Source organism: Meriones unguiculatus, chromosome 19 (assembly GCF_030254825.1).
Source record: "Meriones unguiculatus strain TT.TT164.6M chromosome 19, Bangor_MerUng_6.1, whole genome shotgun sequence".
Taxonomy (NCBI): Eukaryota; Metazoa; Chordata; class Mammalia; order Rodentia; family Muridae; genus Meriones; species Meriones unguiculatus.
The window spans coordinates 39,128,639-39,147,585 of record NC_083366.1 but is presented as its reverse complement, the minus strand read 5'-3'; the positions used below and the strand labels follow the sequence as shown (position 1 = coordinate 39,147,585).

The 18,947-nt window shown below is 48.8% G+C and overlaps 3 protein-coding genes across 3 annotated transcripts; 2 read left to right on the top strand and 1 right to left on the bottom strand.

Annotated features, from left to right (window-relative positions):
• Positions 1 to 2,705: 2,705 nt before the first annotated feature.
• Positions 2,706 to 5,703, bottom strand: LOC110560235 (histone H2B type 1-C/E/F/G/I). The gene is made up of 2 exons (XM_021656091.2): positions 5,058 to 5,703; positions 2,706 to 3,971 (listed from the first exon to the last, which is right to left on the bottom strand). The coding sequence occupies exon 1, from the start codon at positions 5,675 to 5,677 to the stop codon at positions 5,297 to 5,299; it is 381 nt and encodes a 126-aa protein (XP_021511766.2). The 5' UTR covers positions 5,678 to 5,703; the 3' UTR covers positions 2,706 to 3,971; positions 5,058 to 5,296.
• Positions 5,704 to 5,958: 255 nt separating this feature from the next.
• Positions 5,959 to 6,422, top strand: LOC132649286 (histone H2A type 1-E). The gene has a single exon (XM_060372871.1). The coding sequence runs from the start codon at positions 5,974 to 5,976 to the stop codon at positions 6,364 to 6,366; it is 393 nt and encodes a 130-aa protein (XP_060228854.1). The 5' UTR covers positions 5,959 to 5,973; the 3' UTR covers positions 6,367 to 6,422.
• A 941-nt stretch (positions 6,423 to 7,363) lies between these two features.
• On the top strand, positions 7,364 to 13,214 carry LOC110544798 (histone H4). The gene has a single exon (XM_021630633.2). The coding sequence runs from the start codon at positions 7,408 to 7,410 to the stop codon at positions 7,717 to 7,719; it is 312 nt and encodes a 103-aa protein (XP_021486308.2). The 5' UTR covers positions 7,364 to 7,407; the 3' UTR covers positions 7,720 to 13,214.
• Positions 13,215 to 18,947: the final 5,733 nt, after the last annotated feature.

The window sequence follows — 18,947 nt, the reverse complement described above, 5'->3', positions numbered from 1 at the left end:
CCAGTGGTATTTGCCAGAAAACAAAACAAAACACCAAAAAAAAAAGCACAACTGACAAAACCATTATTTTTCAAAATAGTTTATTATTTGAACGTACTTTCATCACATTTACTCCTTCCCCCACACCTTACAAATCCACTTCTACTTTCATATGTGGTGATAAATTTGGTTTCTTAAAAAAAGCCAGTTATGTTACGTGAATATGTTGGGTTTGGCGTAGAAGCCAAGAAAACTAACACCAGATCTAGATGCTTAAAATGAAAGTTTTGTTTTCTGAGCTCAGGGCGGTGGTCAGTCTGGGATCTGAACCACGTCTCCGAGGTGAAGCTGCATTGCATATTTAATTGCAATCAGTGCAATTAGGGGGTAGGAGGATAGGGTAGTCATCTCTCACTCAAGTTTTTATTTTTTTATTATTATTTTTAATCCAGACGAGCAGTTCTAGCTGACCTTTAGTTTGATTGATCCAAGTAATGTTAATGGTTAGGGCCAGCTGCACTTATAGTTGGGGAATTTCTGTGGCTGACAAGGCCACAGAGTATGCTAAACATTAACATAGTTTTTGGCCAACCTGATCTTGCAGAGATCCTTTTCTATATCAGCAGCAAGCTGAGACAGACCTCTGTTAGGCTCGAAACAGAAGTGGCTAGAGTTACTCTACCCAAAAGGAGCAGGCCCCATGAAATAGGGTTTTGTTTTAATCCCAGGTGTGGGATATGGGGCCGCTTCAGACTGTCCACAGCAGCTGACTATGATTTGCCTCCTGCTCTAGGAGGGGCATGATTTTTGCCAGCTGAGGATGCTTTACATTTGAAATTCTGGTAACTATTATAAATGCTGGAGCCTCAAGAGAGGCTGGGGGTGCTCCGGAGAAATCAGCTACTGTGGTTTGTCAAGTGGTCGCGCACAAAGAGATGAGTCAAAGAAATGGAATATCCTGTCAAGGAACTGAAACACCCCTAATCAACAGGAAGTAGTCTAAACAGATCTGTGACTCCATTTCCCTCTTTCTTGCCTTACCTAGTTCCAGTGTTGGGCATTGGAAGGTATTGGGGTGGAGGAGGACAGTTAGCTGTAAGAACTCAAAAGTTCATGAATGCGGTGGTCCCACTGCGTCCACCATTCGCTGGTTCCCTCTCCGCCTCCCTGACTTCGGTCTCATCTTCCGAGATGATCCCTGAGCCTTAGCTACGCGTGTATGGTGGAGCTGTCCCACTGTGGCCTAGTCCTTGCACTTTGACAACTTGTTGAGTTTCTCTGTTAACCGCGACCACATAGAGGGACTTCTCTGGTGAGGCCTGAGGGCTGCACCCATCTGCTGGTCAGAAGTTAGCAGTTTGGAGGGCAGCTCGATTCTACGTCCACTTTAAAAGAAGAACGGCAGTAGGTTCTCCCCTGGGGACTCTGAATTTCCTGACCGGATTTATAGTATCAAACGTGTGGTGATTTTCATTTTGTGGAGCCAGCCTTATCCAATCAGAATTTTTCCCCCCCATATTACATCCAGGGGCATATCCTGCCATATGGGTCATTATTGTAGCTCACAGGGTTAATAGCTAATAGTTGGCGACCCCCCTCCCGCTCCCAAGCTGACCAATAGGGAGGAAGATGTCTGGTCACTCCCATCTTGATTTCTCCATGTCCCTTGTCCACGCAGCCGAAACCATAGCAATAGCTGTATTCTCACCAACAACTCAAGTGGAGGAGCCCCATCTGGTGCTGGGCTTTTTATTTTTAGGTACCTATGGCTTCTGGGAGGAGCATAATCCTGTGTTGGGTAGCTCCATTTCAGTGCTTTTCCTTTAATATTCATTTCTCCTTCTTATTTGACTTACAGAGCTTCTTGACACCGGGATGGTTTTCTGCTCCTACACTGCGGATGAAGTAAAGAGTTCCATTGACTTGCCTGTGGCTGCATAGCAGTCAAAGTGACTCTTGCCTTCGCACTCCTTCGGCTATCCTCCGTGGCCTGGAATCCTCAGACATTTGCTTTTTTGTCACCAAGGGTCAAAGAGTTCTACCTTCTGCCTCAATTCATAGAGGTGCACAGGAAGAATCGAGGGCCAGATTTTGGAGGATTGGAGTCATGCCTGTAGGCTTTCTTGACTTTCCCCTTTTTTCTCGTACCAGCTCCTACACATGTGAAAATATTATTTCAAAATGGTACGGCCATATTCTTCTGTTCAGACAAACACTGAGATTTCAGATCAGTAGACTTGAGAATCTGAGTTGTGCTAAAATTTCCAAATTCTGAGTGAATTCTAAGGAATACTACTCAGGAATTCTATGTTGTAGTCTCAAATGTGTTTCTGTATTTAAATTTTTGGGTCCTCCCCCACTTCAGATTTGTTTTTTTTTTTTTTTTAAAGATTTATTTATTACTTATGCAATGTGTGTTAGCATGTACACCTGCACGCCAGAAGAGGGAACCAGACTTCATGTTTAGATGGTTGTGAGCCACCATGTGGTTGCTGGGAATTGAACTCAGGACCTTTGGGAAGAGCAATCAGTGCTCTTATCCTCTGAGCCATCTCTCCAGCACCCCCCACTTCAGATTTGAATGGAATTTGGTTATAATATTTTTGGAAATAAAATAGAGATATTATTTCAACTCTTTCTACCTCCTAATGTTTTCTAGATATTAAAAAATCATGATCCCAAATGTAAAATGATAGAGCAGAAATTCTGATTTTAATTACAGATACATGCATACTATAATTGGCATACTTACAATCTCAAAAGTTTTACGAAGAAATAGAAAACTGTATTGGCTATTGCTGGGCCAAATGGGCCAAGTTATATCTCCTTACAGAATTATGAGTGTTCCTTAATAATCAGCCTTTTTGCTTTTAGAATTTCTTCTAGGTTTTAGAATTATTCTATGTTTCCTCAGATACAAACATCCTAATAAAGTCTACTTGGTTCATTTGCTTACTGGATCTTCCATTTTATTTTTACTTTTGGTGTGTGTATGACTGTGTAAGAATGTATACCGTGTATGTGGGTGCCCTAGATCTGGGGCGGGTGTTAGATGCCTTGGACCCGGAGTTATAGGTGATTTCGAGATACTGGATATGGCTTCAGGGAACCGAACTAGGGTCCTTGTGAAAAGTATTAAGGGCTGAGCCATCTCCAGCCTCTTTGCTACTCTTTCTTGCAGGTTTTTGAATCACTGACACATTTCTCGGATACAAGTATCCTAATGAAGTGGCTTACTGTTTGTGAAAATGGATGCTGAAGGAAACATTGCTAAGGAAGATAATGGATAAGGTTAGAGTTAAGGCTCTTGCTTCTGTGATATACAGATCTAACCTCAAACACCTGTGATGGAAACTTAAACCCACGGGCAGCAGCCCAGGAGGTGAAACCTTTTGCAAGCTTTTAGCCTTTAAATGTGAATAAACACATAATAAGACATCTCAACAAGGGGAGGAGAGAACTGTTTAGTGTTCTTCTGTCCCTAGAGGACCGGTCCCCGTGCAGTTCTTGATCTCATATATAAAAGAATTTTAAAGTTGACTCAGAAGGAAACTCTAGGATTTTGTTGACCTTTGAGAGTGGAAACACCAGGGTAGGAGGAGCTATAGGAAAGATGGAGATAGGGGTGGGGGTGGGGGAAATAGAAAGGCTCAGCAGCAGAAGTCTGCAGGGGTGGGGTAAAGGGTTTCTTTAAAGAGAGAATGCCTGGAGTGTCAGGGCAAGGCCTAGAATTTTGATTCCTGTCAGGAAGAGGGCAGTTGTGCTTCCCAGCTAGAACTCAAGTGGACAGGCTTCTCGGGGAGTATGTAAGCAAGTCTGTAGAGGAAGTCTTCTGGTACCTGTCTCCTAGAGAGGATGTTGTCTTCCCATTTTCCTATCACGTCTTCCAGCGCCTCACACTTCCACCTTGGCCTCAGGCTGGTCTTCCTTAGCTTGTAAAACAGGATTTTCTCCTCAGTGAAGGTCTCAGTTTTAGCAGACGTGATCACTGCCTACATAAAAAGGATATTTATTATCAACTCCCAAACAAGTCATTTGGGTCAGTGGAAGCTCATGATCCCCGAGTCTCAAGCTAATGCCTGGGAAGTAGGTGGCTGCAGAGGGCCTTTTCATCCGTCCTTTCCACAGTGTCCTCTGTCACCCTGAGACCCGGTGTACACTCACGAATACATACACAGGCACACAGTGCTACTACTGTGCACTATCCTGTGTCATCACACCCGTGTTTTGACAGCCTGTGCTGACACTGAGTGGCTACAGCCTGTGTGCTGAAACTGGAGTCTGCAGCTAAACGAATTTTTATTTCTTAGCTCTGCAGATTGAGACAATCTCTTACCTGTCATCGAACACTTGCCATGCGGTCTGTAGTACCAGCACAAGCGCAAGTTATTCCATGAAGACGCTGTGAAGACGCTGTGAAGACGCAACGACTTAAACCGGGGGTGGGGGCACACCCCTTAATCCCAGCACTCAGGTAAGTCTGAGTTTAAAGCCACTCTGATCTACCGATTTGAAATATTGGTTAAGGAGGCTTGTTCACGATTTAATTCGTATCCTACTAAGCTTATTGGGTGAATAGCAGATATTGACAGCAACGTTGAGGAAACACAGGTGGCTTTAGTGGTTCCGAGACAGTTCTAAAAATGAGAAGTCGTTTAACTAGGTGAAAGTAAACTGTGAAATTATTGCAATTTGTTAGGCAGCAAGTGAAAAGGAACTTTGGTGATCTTTTTTTCTTGGTTGAATTAATATTCGCGAGCCCACATCTACTCTTGCCCTGTAAATACACACAATCCAGGGATCCAATTCATCTACAGAATTCCGTGGTCAAGCGGTACTGAAAACTTGGACCAGGGTTTCACCGACAGAAAAACCCGTTAGGCTCAGGGCCAGGCTGGGGGGAATGCTCCAGACCCAAAGGCCTTGGGGTAGGAGGAAGGACCTTCAGGACAGGACTCACTGCCCACACCGTCCCTTCAAGGAAATGGGCGCAGTGGCCAGACTTGCCCAACCTAGGACACCTCGTCTATGTTTTGCCTGACTTGGTCCAGCAAGGACGCGGGACGCCGGGGACTCACCTGCTGCTCAGTGTCCTTGCCAGAGGAAAACGGAGCGAGTCTTCCCGGTGGGACACGCGGAAACGCCTGTCCGGGACCAGCAGGCGCAGGAGCCTCGCAGGAAACCTAAGATCAGCATCTCCACGTCTGTGCCCAAACTGGACAAGCGAGGACGCGTGTGCAACAGCCTTCTGCGCTGAAAGGGTGGGTGGCTCTGAAAAGAGCCTTTGGAATTTGCAATGCAGGGTCACTGGGCACCATCACTTGGAACTGGTGTACTTGGTGACGGCCTTGGTGCCCTCGGACACGGCGTGCTTGGCCAGCTCCCCGGGCAGCAGCAGGCGCACGGCCGTCTGGATCTCCCGCGACGTGATGGTCGAGCGCTTGTTGTAGTGCGCCAGGCGCGACGCCTCGCCCGCGATGCGCTCGAAGATGTCGTTGACGAACGAGTTCATGATGCCCATGGCCTTGGACGAGATACCCGTGTCGGGGTGCACCTGCTTCAGCACTTTGTACACGTACACCGAGTAGCTCTCCTTGCGGCTGCGCTTGCGCTTCTTGCCGTCCTTCTTCTGCGCCTTGGTCACCGCCTTCTTTGAGCCCTTCTTCGGGGCGGGAGCGGACTTCACGGGCTCGGGCATCCTGATACGGCGCGCGAACTGCAGCGCCCGGGACGCCGGCCCTTCACTTTATAGAAGCCGCATGCAAATGAGGCGCAGGAAGGAACACTTGTGATTCGCTCACAGTGGAGGTGTCGTCACCGCGAACTCCCGACCAATCGAAACGCCCGTCGTCATAAACGCTTCCCATTGGTCTAGAGGAAAAGGCGAAGCCAGCCAATCGCATTGCGTTCTCTTCGCGCCCAGAGGAAAGTATAAGAGCGAAGGTCCTTCGCGTTCGTTTTGTACAGTTGGTAACGGCTGTTTACTGTTTGGACATGTCTGGACGCGGCAAGCAGGGCGGCAAGGCCCGCGCCAAGGCCAAGACGCGGTCGTCCCGGGCCGGGCTGCAGTTCCCCGTGGGCCGCGTGCACCGGCTCCTCCGCAAGGGCAACTACGCGGAGCGGGTGGGCGCCGGCGCCCCGGTGTACCTGGCGGCCGTGCTGGAGTACCTGACGGCCGAGATCCTGGAGCTGGCCGGCAACGCGGCCCGCGACAACAAGAAGACGCGCATCATCCCGCGCCACCTGCAGCTGGCCATCCGCAACGACGAGGAGCTCAACAAGCTGCTGGGCCGCGTCACCATCGCGCAGGGCGGCGTCCTGCCCAACATCCAGGCCGTGCTGCTGCCCAAGAAGACCGAGAGCCACCACAAGGCCAAGGGGAAGTAAGACGGGTCTTGACGGATCCCTTCGTGTGTAAAAACAACGGCTCTTTTCAGAGCCACCACAGTCTCTTGTAGAGAGTTGAACATTTTAAATGAAAAAAAGTGTTTGCTGCACCGTAGGTCACTCCACCCCGTGCTGCAGTTGAGGACGTTAGCAAATGTGGGTTCAGGTCAGGATTTGTTTTCCCTGAACCGTGAGAAGCCTTGGGAACCGGCCACGTTCAGTTCAGAAGCATTGTAGTTCACGGATCCCGTTCCCCCAGGAGGGCTTCTCTGTCGCCCAGACGTCCTGGGGCTCTAGGCCGACCAGGCTGGCCCTGGGCTCGGGTGCACCCGCCCCGTCTCCCTAGAACCACGATTACAGGCTCAGGCTGTCGCCGCCACCTCCGCACTGGCGCCCCTGGCTCCGTGGTGCTGTGTGGGGTCGCGGCTCTAGGGTGTTGGGTCCTTGGACCGCGTCCTTCCAAGTTCCACAGCACTTCGGTGCCCCGTAGCGGGAGGAGAGAAGCAGGTGCTGCACCTGTGCCCTTGGTGTATGCTGGGATGAACTTTTGTTTAGACACCGCAGGGATCGCGCTGGGTGGAAAAGCTCTGTACAACCCGCAACCAGCCGGGCACGGTGTCGCGTGCCTGTCATCCAGCATCCAGCGAGGCAGAGGCCGACGGACCTGTGCGTTCGAGGCCGGCCTGGTCTCCAGAGCGAGTCCAGGGCAGCCAAGGCCGCCCAGGAACCTGTCAGCCAAATCAAACAAGCCTGAAAGCTCCTGAGCGCGCACCCGGCTCCTCCGTGTTCGACACAGAGGAACGACCTAAGGGCGGCCCTGCGCGACCTACTAAAAACCACCGGCGCGGGGCGGGGGGGACGGAATCGGCTTCCTGTCTCCAGCCCGTAGCGTTCAGTCGGCGCGAGGGCCCCGCCCCCTCCGCCCGCCGTGCCCGCCGCCGCCTTCCTGTTTCCACTCCGGTCCGCGAGGCCATTATAAAGCGAGAGGCGCCGCGGGCTGAGGGCCGTGAGTGTGACTCGCTGTTGTACGTTGTTCGGACAATGTCTGGTCGCGGCAAGGGCGGGAAGGGCCTGGGCAAAGGCGGCGCCAAGCGCCACCGCAAGGTGCTGCGCGACAACATCCAGGGCATCACCAAGCCCGCCATCCGCCGTCTGGCCCGGCGCGGAGGCGTGAAGCGCATCTCCGGCCTCATCTACGAGGAGACCCGCGGGGTGCTGAAGGTGTTCCTGGAGAACGTGATCCGCGACGCCGTCACCTACACGGAGCACGCCAAGCGCAAGACCGTCACCGCCATGGACGTGGTCTACGCGCTCAAGCGCCAGGGCCGCACGCTCTACGGCTTCGGCGGCTAAAGCCTTGGTCCGCGCTTCTTTCCACTCTTTCCAAAGGTCCTTTTCAGGGCCGCCACCTCCTCCACGAGGGGCTGCAGCATTTTCTCCAGGTGGGGACTTGGGTCAGTGTCTAAAGTCTGTTTCTGCTATTCTGTTTCAGTGCATTTCTGATTGTGAGCTTTAAGTTCATTTCCGGGTTTTTGAATTTTCTGTAAACTCAGCTGCTTAGTGGTATTAGTGTTTCTTGTCCAGCTCTTCATCTGAGGTTTTAGGGTGCAAATACACATGGAGTTAAGTGCCATTCGAGTTTTACAGGTGTTTTTCAAGGCTGCTATGGATTCGAAAGGCTGAGACCTGGCTATTCTTACTCTAGGGATTATGGCCGAGGTAAGCTTGGTTTTGCATTGTTTACTGGCAGAATCCTTTGTCCAGTCTTAGTTCATAAGCCTATTAGTTCTACTGTGTATTTATCCTTGGCTTTGGCCAGGTTCAGAATGGCAGCAGGCAAACAGCCATGGTATATTTCCTATCTCCATGGCAAGAATTCAAGCCATCTAGGATCTTGAATTTGGGCTTTTGAGCTTCTAACTCCAGGGAAAGCTAGAGAACTGATCTCTCGTCCAGCATGAGACGAGGTTTAATTTAAATGCCACTTAAGTATGTTCTAAGAATTGGGGTTGACTGGGAATGGCACACTCCTTTAACCCCAGCACCTCAGAGGCAGGCCGATCTCGAGTTCAAGGCTAGCCTTGGCTAACATGGTGAGTTTAAAGCCAGTGAAGAATACGTAGTAAGACCTTGTCTCAAAAAACAAAAGGAACAAAGATGTGAACTCGCCCAAGAACAATAACCATCCCTTCCCCTCAACGCAACATCAATTACACTCGAGTGGCAGAGGCAGGTGGCTCGCTGGGTTGAAGGCCAGCCTGGTCTACATACCAAGTACCAGAAGCAAGTAGCAGTAACACCCAGTCTTAAGCCCAATGGAGAAGGAATCTAGAGCTTCTGCGCATGTTCTGATGTGATGAAACGTCATGAAGCCAATGTAAGGAAAGAAAGATTAAGGTTTATTTTTATTTACTATTAGCTGGGCACGATGGTGCAGACCTTTCATCCCAGCACTTGTTTGTAGCTAGAGCAAAGTAGAGAAACCCTGTCTCAAAGCAGAGAGACTGATTTCTATGTATGTGTATGTGTATGTGTCTTGTCTAAGGGAGACAAGGTCCCTTAGAGCTTAAGTTATAGAAGGTCATGAGCACAGGACAGGGGTGCTGGGAACTGAACTCAGTAAAGTGTATGCTCATAACCACTGTGCCAGCTCTACAGCCCTTTTTATTTACCTTTTTTTTTTTTTTTAACAATTAAAGGACCACAGTTTGAAGTAACGGAATGATTCAAGTAGTAGTTATATCTCGCTTATTTTTGGAGTTTCCCAAGTGACCAGAGACCACGCATTAGTTTGCTTCCTCGTTGTTTTTGAAGACATTTGTAAATATTCATATGCAATTGTGAAAACTGCTCTTATGTTTTGTGTATAAAAAGGGCCAAACCAAGCCAGGAAGTTTAGGGAAATTCATCAGCATAAACTCATCAATAAGAATATTTACCCATTTTTAAAATGGATAACAAATTGCTCATTCATTCATTTATTTATTTAAAACATCTCAATCTGCCAGAGGGCAGGTCAGATTTTTAAAACCAAGTCTTTCTAAATCTCACATCTGATCGCTCAGCTTCTTGATTCTTCCCACAATACATCCATATCACGTTGTTCCTTGAGACAACTGGAAAAGAAGAATCTGTTCAGTTTGTACACGCACAGCACGAAGTCCTTACGGTGCATCACAGCCCGTCAGCAAATTTAGAGGAACAAACCAGGAAATTCAGATTTCACAATGAACATAGAAGCTCAATATTAACAGTGGGCACTGAAACTCAATTACTCTTTTTTTTTTTTTTTTTGAGACAGGTTTTCTCTGTGTAGCCTTGGCTGTCCTGGCCTCGCTTTGTAGACCACCAGGCTGGCCTGGAACTTACAGGGATCCGACTGCCTCTGTCTCCCTGAGCGATGGGATTACAGGCCCGTGCCAGAGCACCGGGCTTTCATTGCTGACTTTGACTGTAGCCTGTCTTCTGTAGGGGAAACCTTAGGGAACAAACGGGTTCGTTTGTTCTTGTTTTCTGACCTCAGCAGGCCTTTTACTAGGTAACTGAGAATGTGTCTTTTATCTGCATGTTGTATTGTTGGTTCCCTGCTACAAAGCAGCTGGCAAAACACCCTGACCTGATTTAATTAATAATACATAAAAAGCACCTTGACCTAATCTTTTTTCTTTTGAGACAGGATTTCTCTGGGAGTAGCTTTGTCTGTCCTAGAACTCACTCTGCAGACCAGACTGCCTTCAAACTCACAGAGATCCATCTGCCTCTGCCTCCCAAGTGCTGGGATTAAAGACATGAGCCACCACCGTCCAGCCTGACCTAACCATACATACTTCTAATTTTTTTTTCTCAGAAATCTTCAGCTAAATCATTAATCTGAGCAGCATTGCTTTTTAATAAATCCCCACTATTGTTATGTTTTGTGAATGCATTGCCCGATGGGGAAATTAGAAATTTGCCAGGGATATTTATTTATACAAGGCACAAAACAGGGTGACCAGGACAGCAACGAGTGAAGGCTAGCAGTAACAAGAGGTCTTCAGGAAGCAGGACCCTTAGGGTCTTGACCAGTTAGTTGTTTTTCCTCAGGCCGCTCTTCCTGCACTACACTATCGCCACCAAACTAGCCTTGAATTGATAAGTAGCTAGGTAGGGATAAACTTGAATTTTTAAGTTTTTTGTTTTTGTTTTAATTTTTGTGTGCAGGGTGGTGGCGGTGGTACAAATGCCCACAGATCCCCTGGAACTAGAGGCAGCTGTGACAGTCCTCCTCCTCTCCACGGGTACCAGGAATTTAGCTTGGGGTCATTTGCAAGAACAATACACATTCTTAACTGCTGCAGGCCACAACCTTAAATTCTTGATCCTCCTGCCTCCACCTCCAGAGTGCTGGAATTACGACGGTGAGCCCCCATGCCTGGTTTACGTACTTCTGAATGGCAAGCTAGCGAGCACTGGGCGTGGAAACTCTCTGCCACCGCAGCTTTCCTGGGGCCTGGTAACGCACGCTTGTATTCATCTAAAAATGCTGGCAGGTCAGTTTTGCTCTCGTGTGGTTTAGGATTTCTTTGCTGTGGTTTGCTGGCTCTGGATGCAGTAACTTTGGGGACTGCCTCGGAAACCCTGGGAAGTTTATCACCATCCACACTGCCGATCCTGCAGGATCCCGTAGGACCTAACTAGAGACCACTACTCTTTTCCGTAATGATGTCAAGGCTTGCAGTAAGTTAACAAGACAGTTTCTGCTCTGTTATCGCCAAATGAGTCTTCTCCATGTACTTATCAAAAGGCCCAGAACCACAGCATTCTGACCTCTAAGAATGTAAGAGAAGCTCATCAGACTCACCCTTTGAAGTCCTTTTAGATTTCGTAGGTAATAACTGAGTGAAGGAGCACACATTCATAGCCAGCTGATGTGGTATGTGTGGGAGTAGGTGACCCCAACATCTGTGGCTTCTGTTTTCTTGACCTGGGTGTGGTGGATCCACCTGTAGTGCCAGCTGCCTTCACAGCCGCTGGAGTGGAGAGTTACTGTGGAGAGTCCTTTCCAAGTTGGTGCCTCTTTGGCTTCCTGCCTGAGGCAGGCAGTATCACCGGACTGGAATAAGGGGAAACTTCTTGGACTTGGATGTCCGCTGGGTCCCTCGGGTGGTCCAGTGGAATGAATAGCCTTTATGGAGGACTGTGGTGACCAGTTTCATCTCATGACAGTCACGGATGAGCACCTGACTCATCAGGCAAGAGAGTAGCAGAATTGGTGGTGGTGGGTTTCTCAAACTGGACTTACGGGTGGGGGCCTGGTTCTGGGTCACACAGTCATTAGACAGCCAGCATTCTGGTGCTTGTAGGAGGGGGGGGTCCTCAGCTGTGTAATGGGGGTGCGATAAGATCTTGACCAGCGGCTAACTTGTTTGCGTTTTTCCTTTTCACTACGTGAGCAGTGGCCACCACAGTTCTTAGACAGGTGGACCATCCTGTGGCTAATGGTTCCAATCATTTGGATGGGCACCTATGTCATAGGACATTTCCTTGGCCCCAAAGTTTAGAATAAAATCCCTTTTGTCTTTTGTTTCATGAGCAAATAAAGGAAAATGTTTGGGACATATGGAAGGCCTAGGGCTTGAGCCAAAGTCAGAGCTGTTTTTAAAAGCCTCAAATGTCTTTTGTTTAGTCTCAGTCTAGATTAGGGGCTTGCTGCTCCACTTTGTGCTGGTGTATAGACGCTTGCTATTGCCACGAACTCTGGTACCCAGTGGCAGCAATATCCAGCTGCATCTAGGAATGCTAGAGCCTGTCTCTTGGGCTTTGGAATTGGGGTCTGAAAGATGGCATCAATCCTACTCTGAGCCAGGCTCCTTTCGCCTCCCCCTCAGCTGTTAGCCAAAATAGGCAGCCTTCTACAAAGCTGGGCTTTTTTAGCTGACATTCTGTAGCCCAAGGTCTGTAACTCTGGCAGCAGTCCCTCAGTGGCCCCTCTAAAATCTATTTCCCAAGAAACCTCTGACGAAGGGCAGGTGGTCAGCATTTAGTGTCTTAAACCCTGGGGAAACCTGTTTCAGGTACGTTGCCCACCGTAACCTCCGACGTGGACTGTCCGTTTAAAAACAAATATGGGTTGACTCACTTCTGCCAGTGGAAGGCTGACAAATGTGTCTTTTAGTTCCAAGACAGTGGACACCTGGAGGAATCAGACTCATGAGAACCAGAGGTCCCAGGTTTCTTCACAGGCAGGAGAAGCATAATCCAGGGTGAATGACAGGGCACCAGGATGCCTGTCTCTTTAAGCCAGGCAATAAGCAATTTCTCTTTGGTTTCAGAGTCATTGGGTAGTGTTTGATCTGGATGGGGTGCATGGGAGGGGAGCAGAGGGGAAGGAGGTTAGCTGAACTGGTTAATTAAACAATTATAGGAGCTTGCTGTTGGGCCAATTCTGGGGGCCGGGGAGTTGGGGGTTGGTTTCTTCTGACAGTAGGTGAGACACCAAAATTTTGCTGGGCATCTGTCATGCCCAGCTGCAAGTCTAGCTGCATCTTGTCATCAGAGAAGGTGACGGCAGCTTTCAGTTTATGCCAAAAGGGCTTGTTGTAATTGTTGGGATCTGTAAGCAGGCATCTCTACAGCCAGCCCCAAGGGACCTGACAAACTGGTTGTCTGGCATCTGTGAGGCCACCTAGAAGACCACCGCTGGCCACCAGAAACCACCTGTGCATGCTCTGGGTCACCTTATAAGAACTCGAAGCTCCTCCTCTTTCTTTCCCTCCTGCCTCATCCAGAGATGGTCTCTGTGACCCCTTCCCCTTTTCCTACCCCCTTCCCTTTCCCTTTCTCTCCCCTTCCCCAATAAACCTCCCATGTGGAACCGGTTGCTTGGCGTGATTTGTGAACCCACTGTGTAACTCTCATCGCGCACGATTTCTATCATTGGTGCATTGGCCGGGAATAGGTTCACTGCAGCGGGCACACTGCATGGGGAGTGCCGGCACCCCACTGGGACTGCTGGAGACCTATTTTGTTCCAAATCCGCCTGTGACCCCCACTTTCTGATAACCAGATCACTACCTCGACATCCAACACTGCTAAATTGGTGAGTTCCCTCTATTGGTCAGCATAAACGTTTCTCTGGGTAAGGGAAGAGCGACCTTTGAGAGTCCGGCAACTTCCCACTGCCCTTTGAGGAGGAGGATCCCCAACCACGGTCTTTACTGGCTACGGCTGACCGTCTTTGCTGGACCTCCATCTCCATTAGGGCCCCACTTTCCCTTGGGAGAACCTCCCCGGCTCTCACTCGTTCAGGGAAGTCCTAGCACTGGGCAGACCGTGCTCTCAGGAATCTGCGCACTGGTCTCTGTCCAAAAGCTGACAACCTTTTGGATCCGGTAGGACCTCTCATCTGAGTCACACCTTGCCTTTGGGGGGCCTCTGGAAGGTCACTGACTTCTCTGCTTCCCAAAGGAAAAGGCCCAGATGTCCATTCCTCCAGTGTCCCTACTAGGATGTCTTCTGGGAAATTTTAAAACATTACAAATGGAGCCTGAGTTAAAGGCCTCTAAGCTCATATGCCTCTCTAGTAAGACTTGACCTACATATTCTTTAGGTAAGGGTTCAAATTGGCCAATTAACGGCTCATTAAATCCCAATATTTTATGGGATCTTCTTAATTACTGCCAGCAATCTGGTAAATGGAAGGAGATACCCTATGTTCAAGCTTTCTCTCTTCTCCGCTCTAAACCTTCCCTCTGCTCTTCCTGTCCTCCTGCCCAATTGCTTCCAGCTATAAAGTCTCAACCTCAGGAGTTCTCTACCTTTGACCCTGCAGATGAATCGCCACCTTGCTGTTCTCAACCTCCAGCTTCTCCAAAATCCTCACAACCTCCGATGTCTTCTCCCTCCTCTCCTACTCCAGTTTCTTCCTCACCAACTTCTCCAAAATCCTCACACCCTCCGGTGTCTTCTCCCTCCTCTCCTACCCCAGCTTCTTCCTCTTCAGCTTCTCCAGAATCTTCACAACCTCTGGCATCTTCCCCCTACTCTTCTACCCCCTCCTCTTTTCCTTCGGCTTCTCCAAAATCCTCACCCCCCTCCCTGGCAATAGGCTGTCCTAGTCGCTTCACTCTGGCACCCACTTTCACCTCACCAACAACTATTAGCCCCACTGCTACCTGTTCTTGCTCTATAGCAAAGTCTGCTCCCTCTACTCAGCAGAAACCAGCATCAATTCTTCCCTTGCGGGAAGTAGCTGGTGTAGACAGCTTAATTAGGGTGCATGTTCCCTTCTCATTAACTGAACTTTCTCAAGTAGAAAAGAGATTAGGATCCTATACCTCTAATCCTTCTACCTTCATTAAAGAATTTCAGTATCTCACTCAATTTTATAGTCTCACCTTCCATGAGATATATATGAATCTTACCAATAACCTATCACACCTTAGGAATGCAGGCGAGTTTGGGAACAGGCTAGAACGCATGCAGATGAGGTTCACCAAACAAATGCTTCACACCCGCTTGGGGCTGAGGCGGTACCCGACCAGGATCCACAATGGAATTACAATACTCCAGAAGGCATTTTAGCCAGAGATCAGTTCACAACCTGCCTCCTGGCTGGTCTCTGCAAGGCGGCCCTTAAGCCAGTCAATTATGAATAGCTCCAGGAGGTCATTCAGGACAGAAAAGAAAACATTCTCAATTCCTAGAGCACCTTTCAAAGGCCCTTTTTTAACACACTACTCTAGACCCTGAAAGAACAGAGGGCAGACAACTCCTAATGACCTATTTTTTCTCCCAAAGTTACCCCGACATCAGGACTAAGCTTAAATTATTGGAGAAGGGACCTCTGACTCCACAGGCAGAAGGTGTACCACGGGAGAAATAAAAAAGCCCACAAGCAAAAATACCAAATGCTGGCCAAGGCCATCTGACTGGCCTCATCCACTACCCAGGCTCCCTTGCCTTTTAAGGCATGAGGACCACAAGGTCCCTGTCTCAAGTGGTCAAAAAAGTCATTGGGCCCAGGCTTGACCTACATGAGGACCACCAGTCCCCCTGCCTTAAATGTGGTCAGAAGGATCACTGGTCCGGATGCGGTCAGAAGGATTAGGTCCGGGCTTGTCCTAATCCCTGCAAGCCATCAAGGTCATGTCCAAAATGCCACCAAGAGGGACATTGGGGTGTTGACTACCACCGTTTCTCCCATGATATGGGGCATCACTCCCAGATTGCCCTCTGACTGATACCCTAGGCCTGGCCACAGATGATTGAAGGTGTCCAGGTTCCCTTGACCCAACTACTGCCATCACTAACAGTGAGCCATGGGTAATCATCATGGTATCAGGGCAGGCCATCTCCTTCCTTGTGGACACTGGAGCCACTTACTCAGTCCTACCAGAGTACTGGGGACCAACCTCTCCTTGTAGTTCTTCTATTGTCAGGATAGGGGGACAACCATGCCAGCCTTGCCGGACTCCACCACTTAATTGTATTTTTAGGGGAGTCCCCTTGACTCATTCCTTTTTAGTAATGCCAGCCTGTCCAGTTCCCCTAATGGGAAGGGACTTTTTAGCCAAAGTGAGAGCCCCTATTTTCTTTACTCCACCCATTCGCCTGACCCCAAGCTCACCAGCGTCCTTTCTCCTCCTCCTAGCTACCCTACCTAACAGACTCTCAAGTGGACCCCCAAGTTTGGGATGTCTAAAACCCCTCTATGGCGAGACATCATTCCCTTGTAGTCATTCAGCTACAGGACCCCACCTGGTATATTGCCCAGGCTCAACACCCACTTCCTCTCAATCGCTGACCTTCCAAGAAAAAAACTCCTTCGCCCCACTTCATCTCCTTTTAACACCTCTATACTTGCGGTTAAAAAAACCCAATGGAGCCTATTGCCTGATTCAAGACCTCCAGCTTCTCAACTCTGCCGTTATCCCCCTTCACCCTGTTGTAGCCAATCCCTATACCCTCCTCTCCACTATCCCCTCAGACACTTCCCATTTCTCAGTTCTGGATCTCAAGGATGCATTTTTCTCTATCCCTTTAGACACCCAGTCACAAAATATCTCTGCCTTCACCTGGACTGACCCTGACACCCTTCTTTCTACTCAGCTTACCTGGACTGTTCTACCTCAGGGATTCTGGGACAGCCTGTCCCGACCCACGGGAGTTCAACGGGTTCCTAAAGGGGGGTGGTGGAAAGAATGGGTAGGACACAGAGACGCAAGGAAGGAGGCTAAGTCTGTTTGTCTGATCAAAGCCTTGTTTGTTTGACATTTTTACACAACTATATAGGGAGAAGGCAGGAAAGGGGAAGGCTAATTTACCGCTGCAGGAGATAGCAAACGTGTTTTATGGGTTGAGATACCTCCTGCAAGATACCTCAAGAATGTTTCCTTAATATGTCTCAAGGATGCTCCAAAACTAACGAGCAGATGTTCTCACAGAAATCTATCACCCATGACCTAGGGTCCTAGTACGGCTGTTGGTAACTTTTCCACTAATTGGCTTTGGCTCACTAATTGGCTTTGGCTTCAGTAAATGGCTTTGGCTCCCGGAAACAGCCCACACCTTTTTGGCCAATCTCTAGCTTCTGATCTACTCTCCTTATATCTCCCTAAATCTAAACTTATACAGTATGTAGATGACCTTCTCCTCTGCAGTCCATCCCTACAAGTTAGCCAAACTAACACTTCTGCTCTTCTAAATTTCCTATCCAGCATGGGCTATTGGATCTCACCCCCCAAGGTCCAATTACCCACTTCTGAGGTCACTTACCTGGGACTAACAATAACCCCAACCCACAAGGGCATCACCCTAGACAGGAAAGAACTAATACGGTCCTGGCAGTTCCCTCTAACAAAGAAGAAATCTTATCGTTTCTGGGAATGGTCGGTTTCTTACGGTCCTGGGTCCCCTCCTTTTCCCTTCTTGCCCGCCACTTATATGAGGCAGCCTTAGGCCCTTTGCATGAACTCCTTCTTAAGCCCGTTACTAAGCTGTTTCAGAGGCTCCAACAGGCTCTTGTTGAGGCCCCAGCCCTCCATTTTCCAGACTTTCTCCTTTTATGTAACAGAAAAAGGGGGATATGCCCTTGGGGTCCTGGGCTACCGGTTGGGACCCTCCTTTGCACCTGTAGCGTACCTATCAAAAAAAATTAGACCTGACAATCCAGGGATGGGCCCCCTGCATTCGTGCCCTAGTGGCTGTGGAGCTCCTTATTCGAGAGTCAAAACCATTAACTTTTGGGTCACCTATTACTGTCTTCACGTCTCATAATCTGTGTCACCTTTTAACATACAAAGGCTTACAAGCTTTACCTCCTTCCAGGGTCCTTTCCCTCCAGGTGTTGCTAATAGAAGACTCTACTCTCACTTTCCAACCATGCCCACCTCTTAATATTTCAAGCCTTCTTCCTCAACTTAACTGACTAGTCGCCATCTCACTCTTGCACTGAAACTTTAGAGGAACTATTGCCCCACCCCTCACACATACAGGAGGGCACATTACCTCAGTCAGTCTATACCTAGTACACAGATGGCAGCTCCTTTGTACATGAGGGAGCTCGAAAAGCAGGTTATGCCGTAGTGTCGACTACTGAGGTAGTTGAGGCACAAGCCCTCCCTGCCCACACCACTAAACAACAGTCCGAACTAATAGCTCTTACCGGCGCCTTCCAATTGGCCCAGGGGCAGTCCCTTAGTATCTATACAGACTCTAAATATGCTTTTCATATTCTTCTCTCCCATGCTGCCATCTGGAGAGAGTGTGGGTTACTTACAGCAAAGGGAGGATCGGTAACCAATGTAGGCCAAATTATGGCCATGCTAGAAGCCTCCCACCTTCCCACAGCCATTGGAGTAGTCCACTGCCGGTCCCATGATGCCGGACAGATGATTCCATAGTTTCCAAAGCAAATAACCGGGCTGATGAGGCAGCTAAGGGCTGCGGCCCTTAAAGGCCTAGACTCATCCCACTCACCACAAAATATCCTCACACAAAACATCTCCCCCACCCTCTCCCGACACTTGTCAGATTCTGTCCTATCTGCACCAGCTCTTTTATCCTAACAGTCAAGTCTTGTCTAACTTTGTCACGGCTCACCTCCAGCCTACCTCTGAGGACTTGAGCTTCCTAAAGACCATTACTGCCTCTTGTAAGATTCGCCAGACCTCAGATCCTAACTCAGGATATCAGCCCTCCTTTCCCTACCCACCAGGCTAGAGGCTCTCTCCCTGGGACTGCCTGGCAACTTGATTTTAACCACATGCCAGCAGTCAAACGTGTCCGGTACCTCCTGGTCTTGGTGGACACATTCTCGGCATGGGTGGAGGCTATCCCCACTACTAACAAAAGAGCTCAGACAGTTTCTGATCTCCATGATCATCCCACGTTTTGGAATTCCTACCTCTCTCCAGTCAGACAATGGCCCTGAGTTTACTTCTCAGGGCCATTCCCAGACCTTTTCTAAAGCCCTTAACATTCCTTGGTATTTTCATATCCCATCCCCAGTCCTCAGGAAAGATAGAATGAACTAACTGATCCTTAAAAAATATTCTTGTTAAACTATCACAAGAGCTTCACCTTGATTGAGTAAAACTCTT

Excerpts from the sequence above, each read along its gene's own strand:
- LOC110544798 (XM_021630633.2), top strand. The coding sequence starts at position 7,408 with ATGTCTGGTCGCGGCAAGGGCGGGAAGGGCCTGGGCAAAGGCGGCGCC.
- LOC110560235 (XM_021656091.2), bottom strand. The coding sequence starts at position 5,677 with ATGCCCGAGCCCGTGAAGTCCGCTCCCGCCCCGAAGAAGGGCTCAAAG.
- LOC132649286 (XM_060372871.1), top strand. The coding sequence starts at position 5,974 with ATGTCTGGACGCGGCAAGCAGGGCGGCAAGGCCCGCGCCAAGGCCAAG.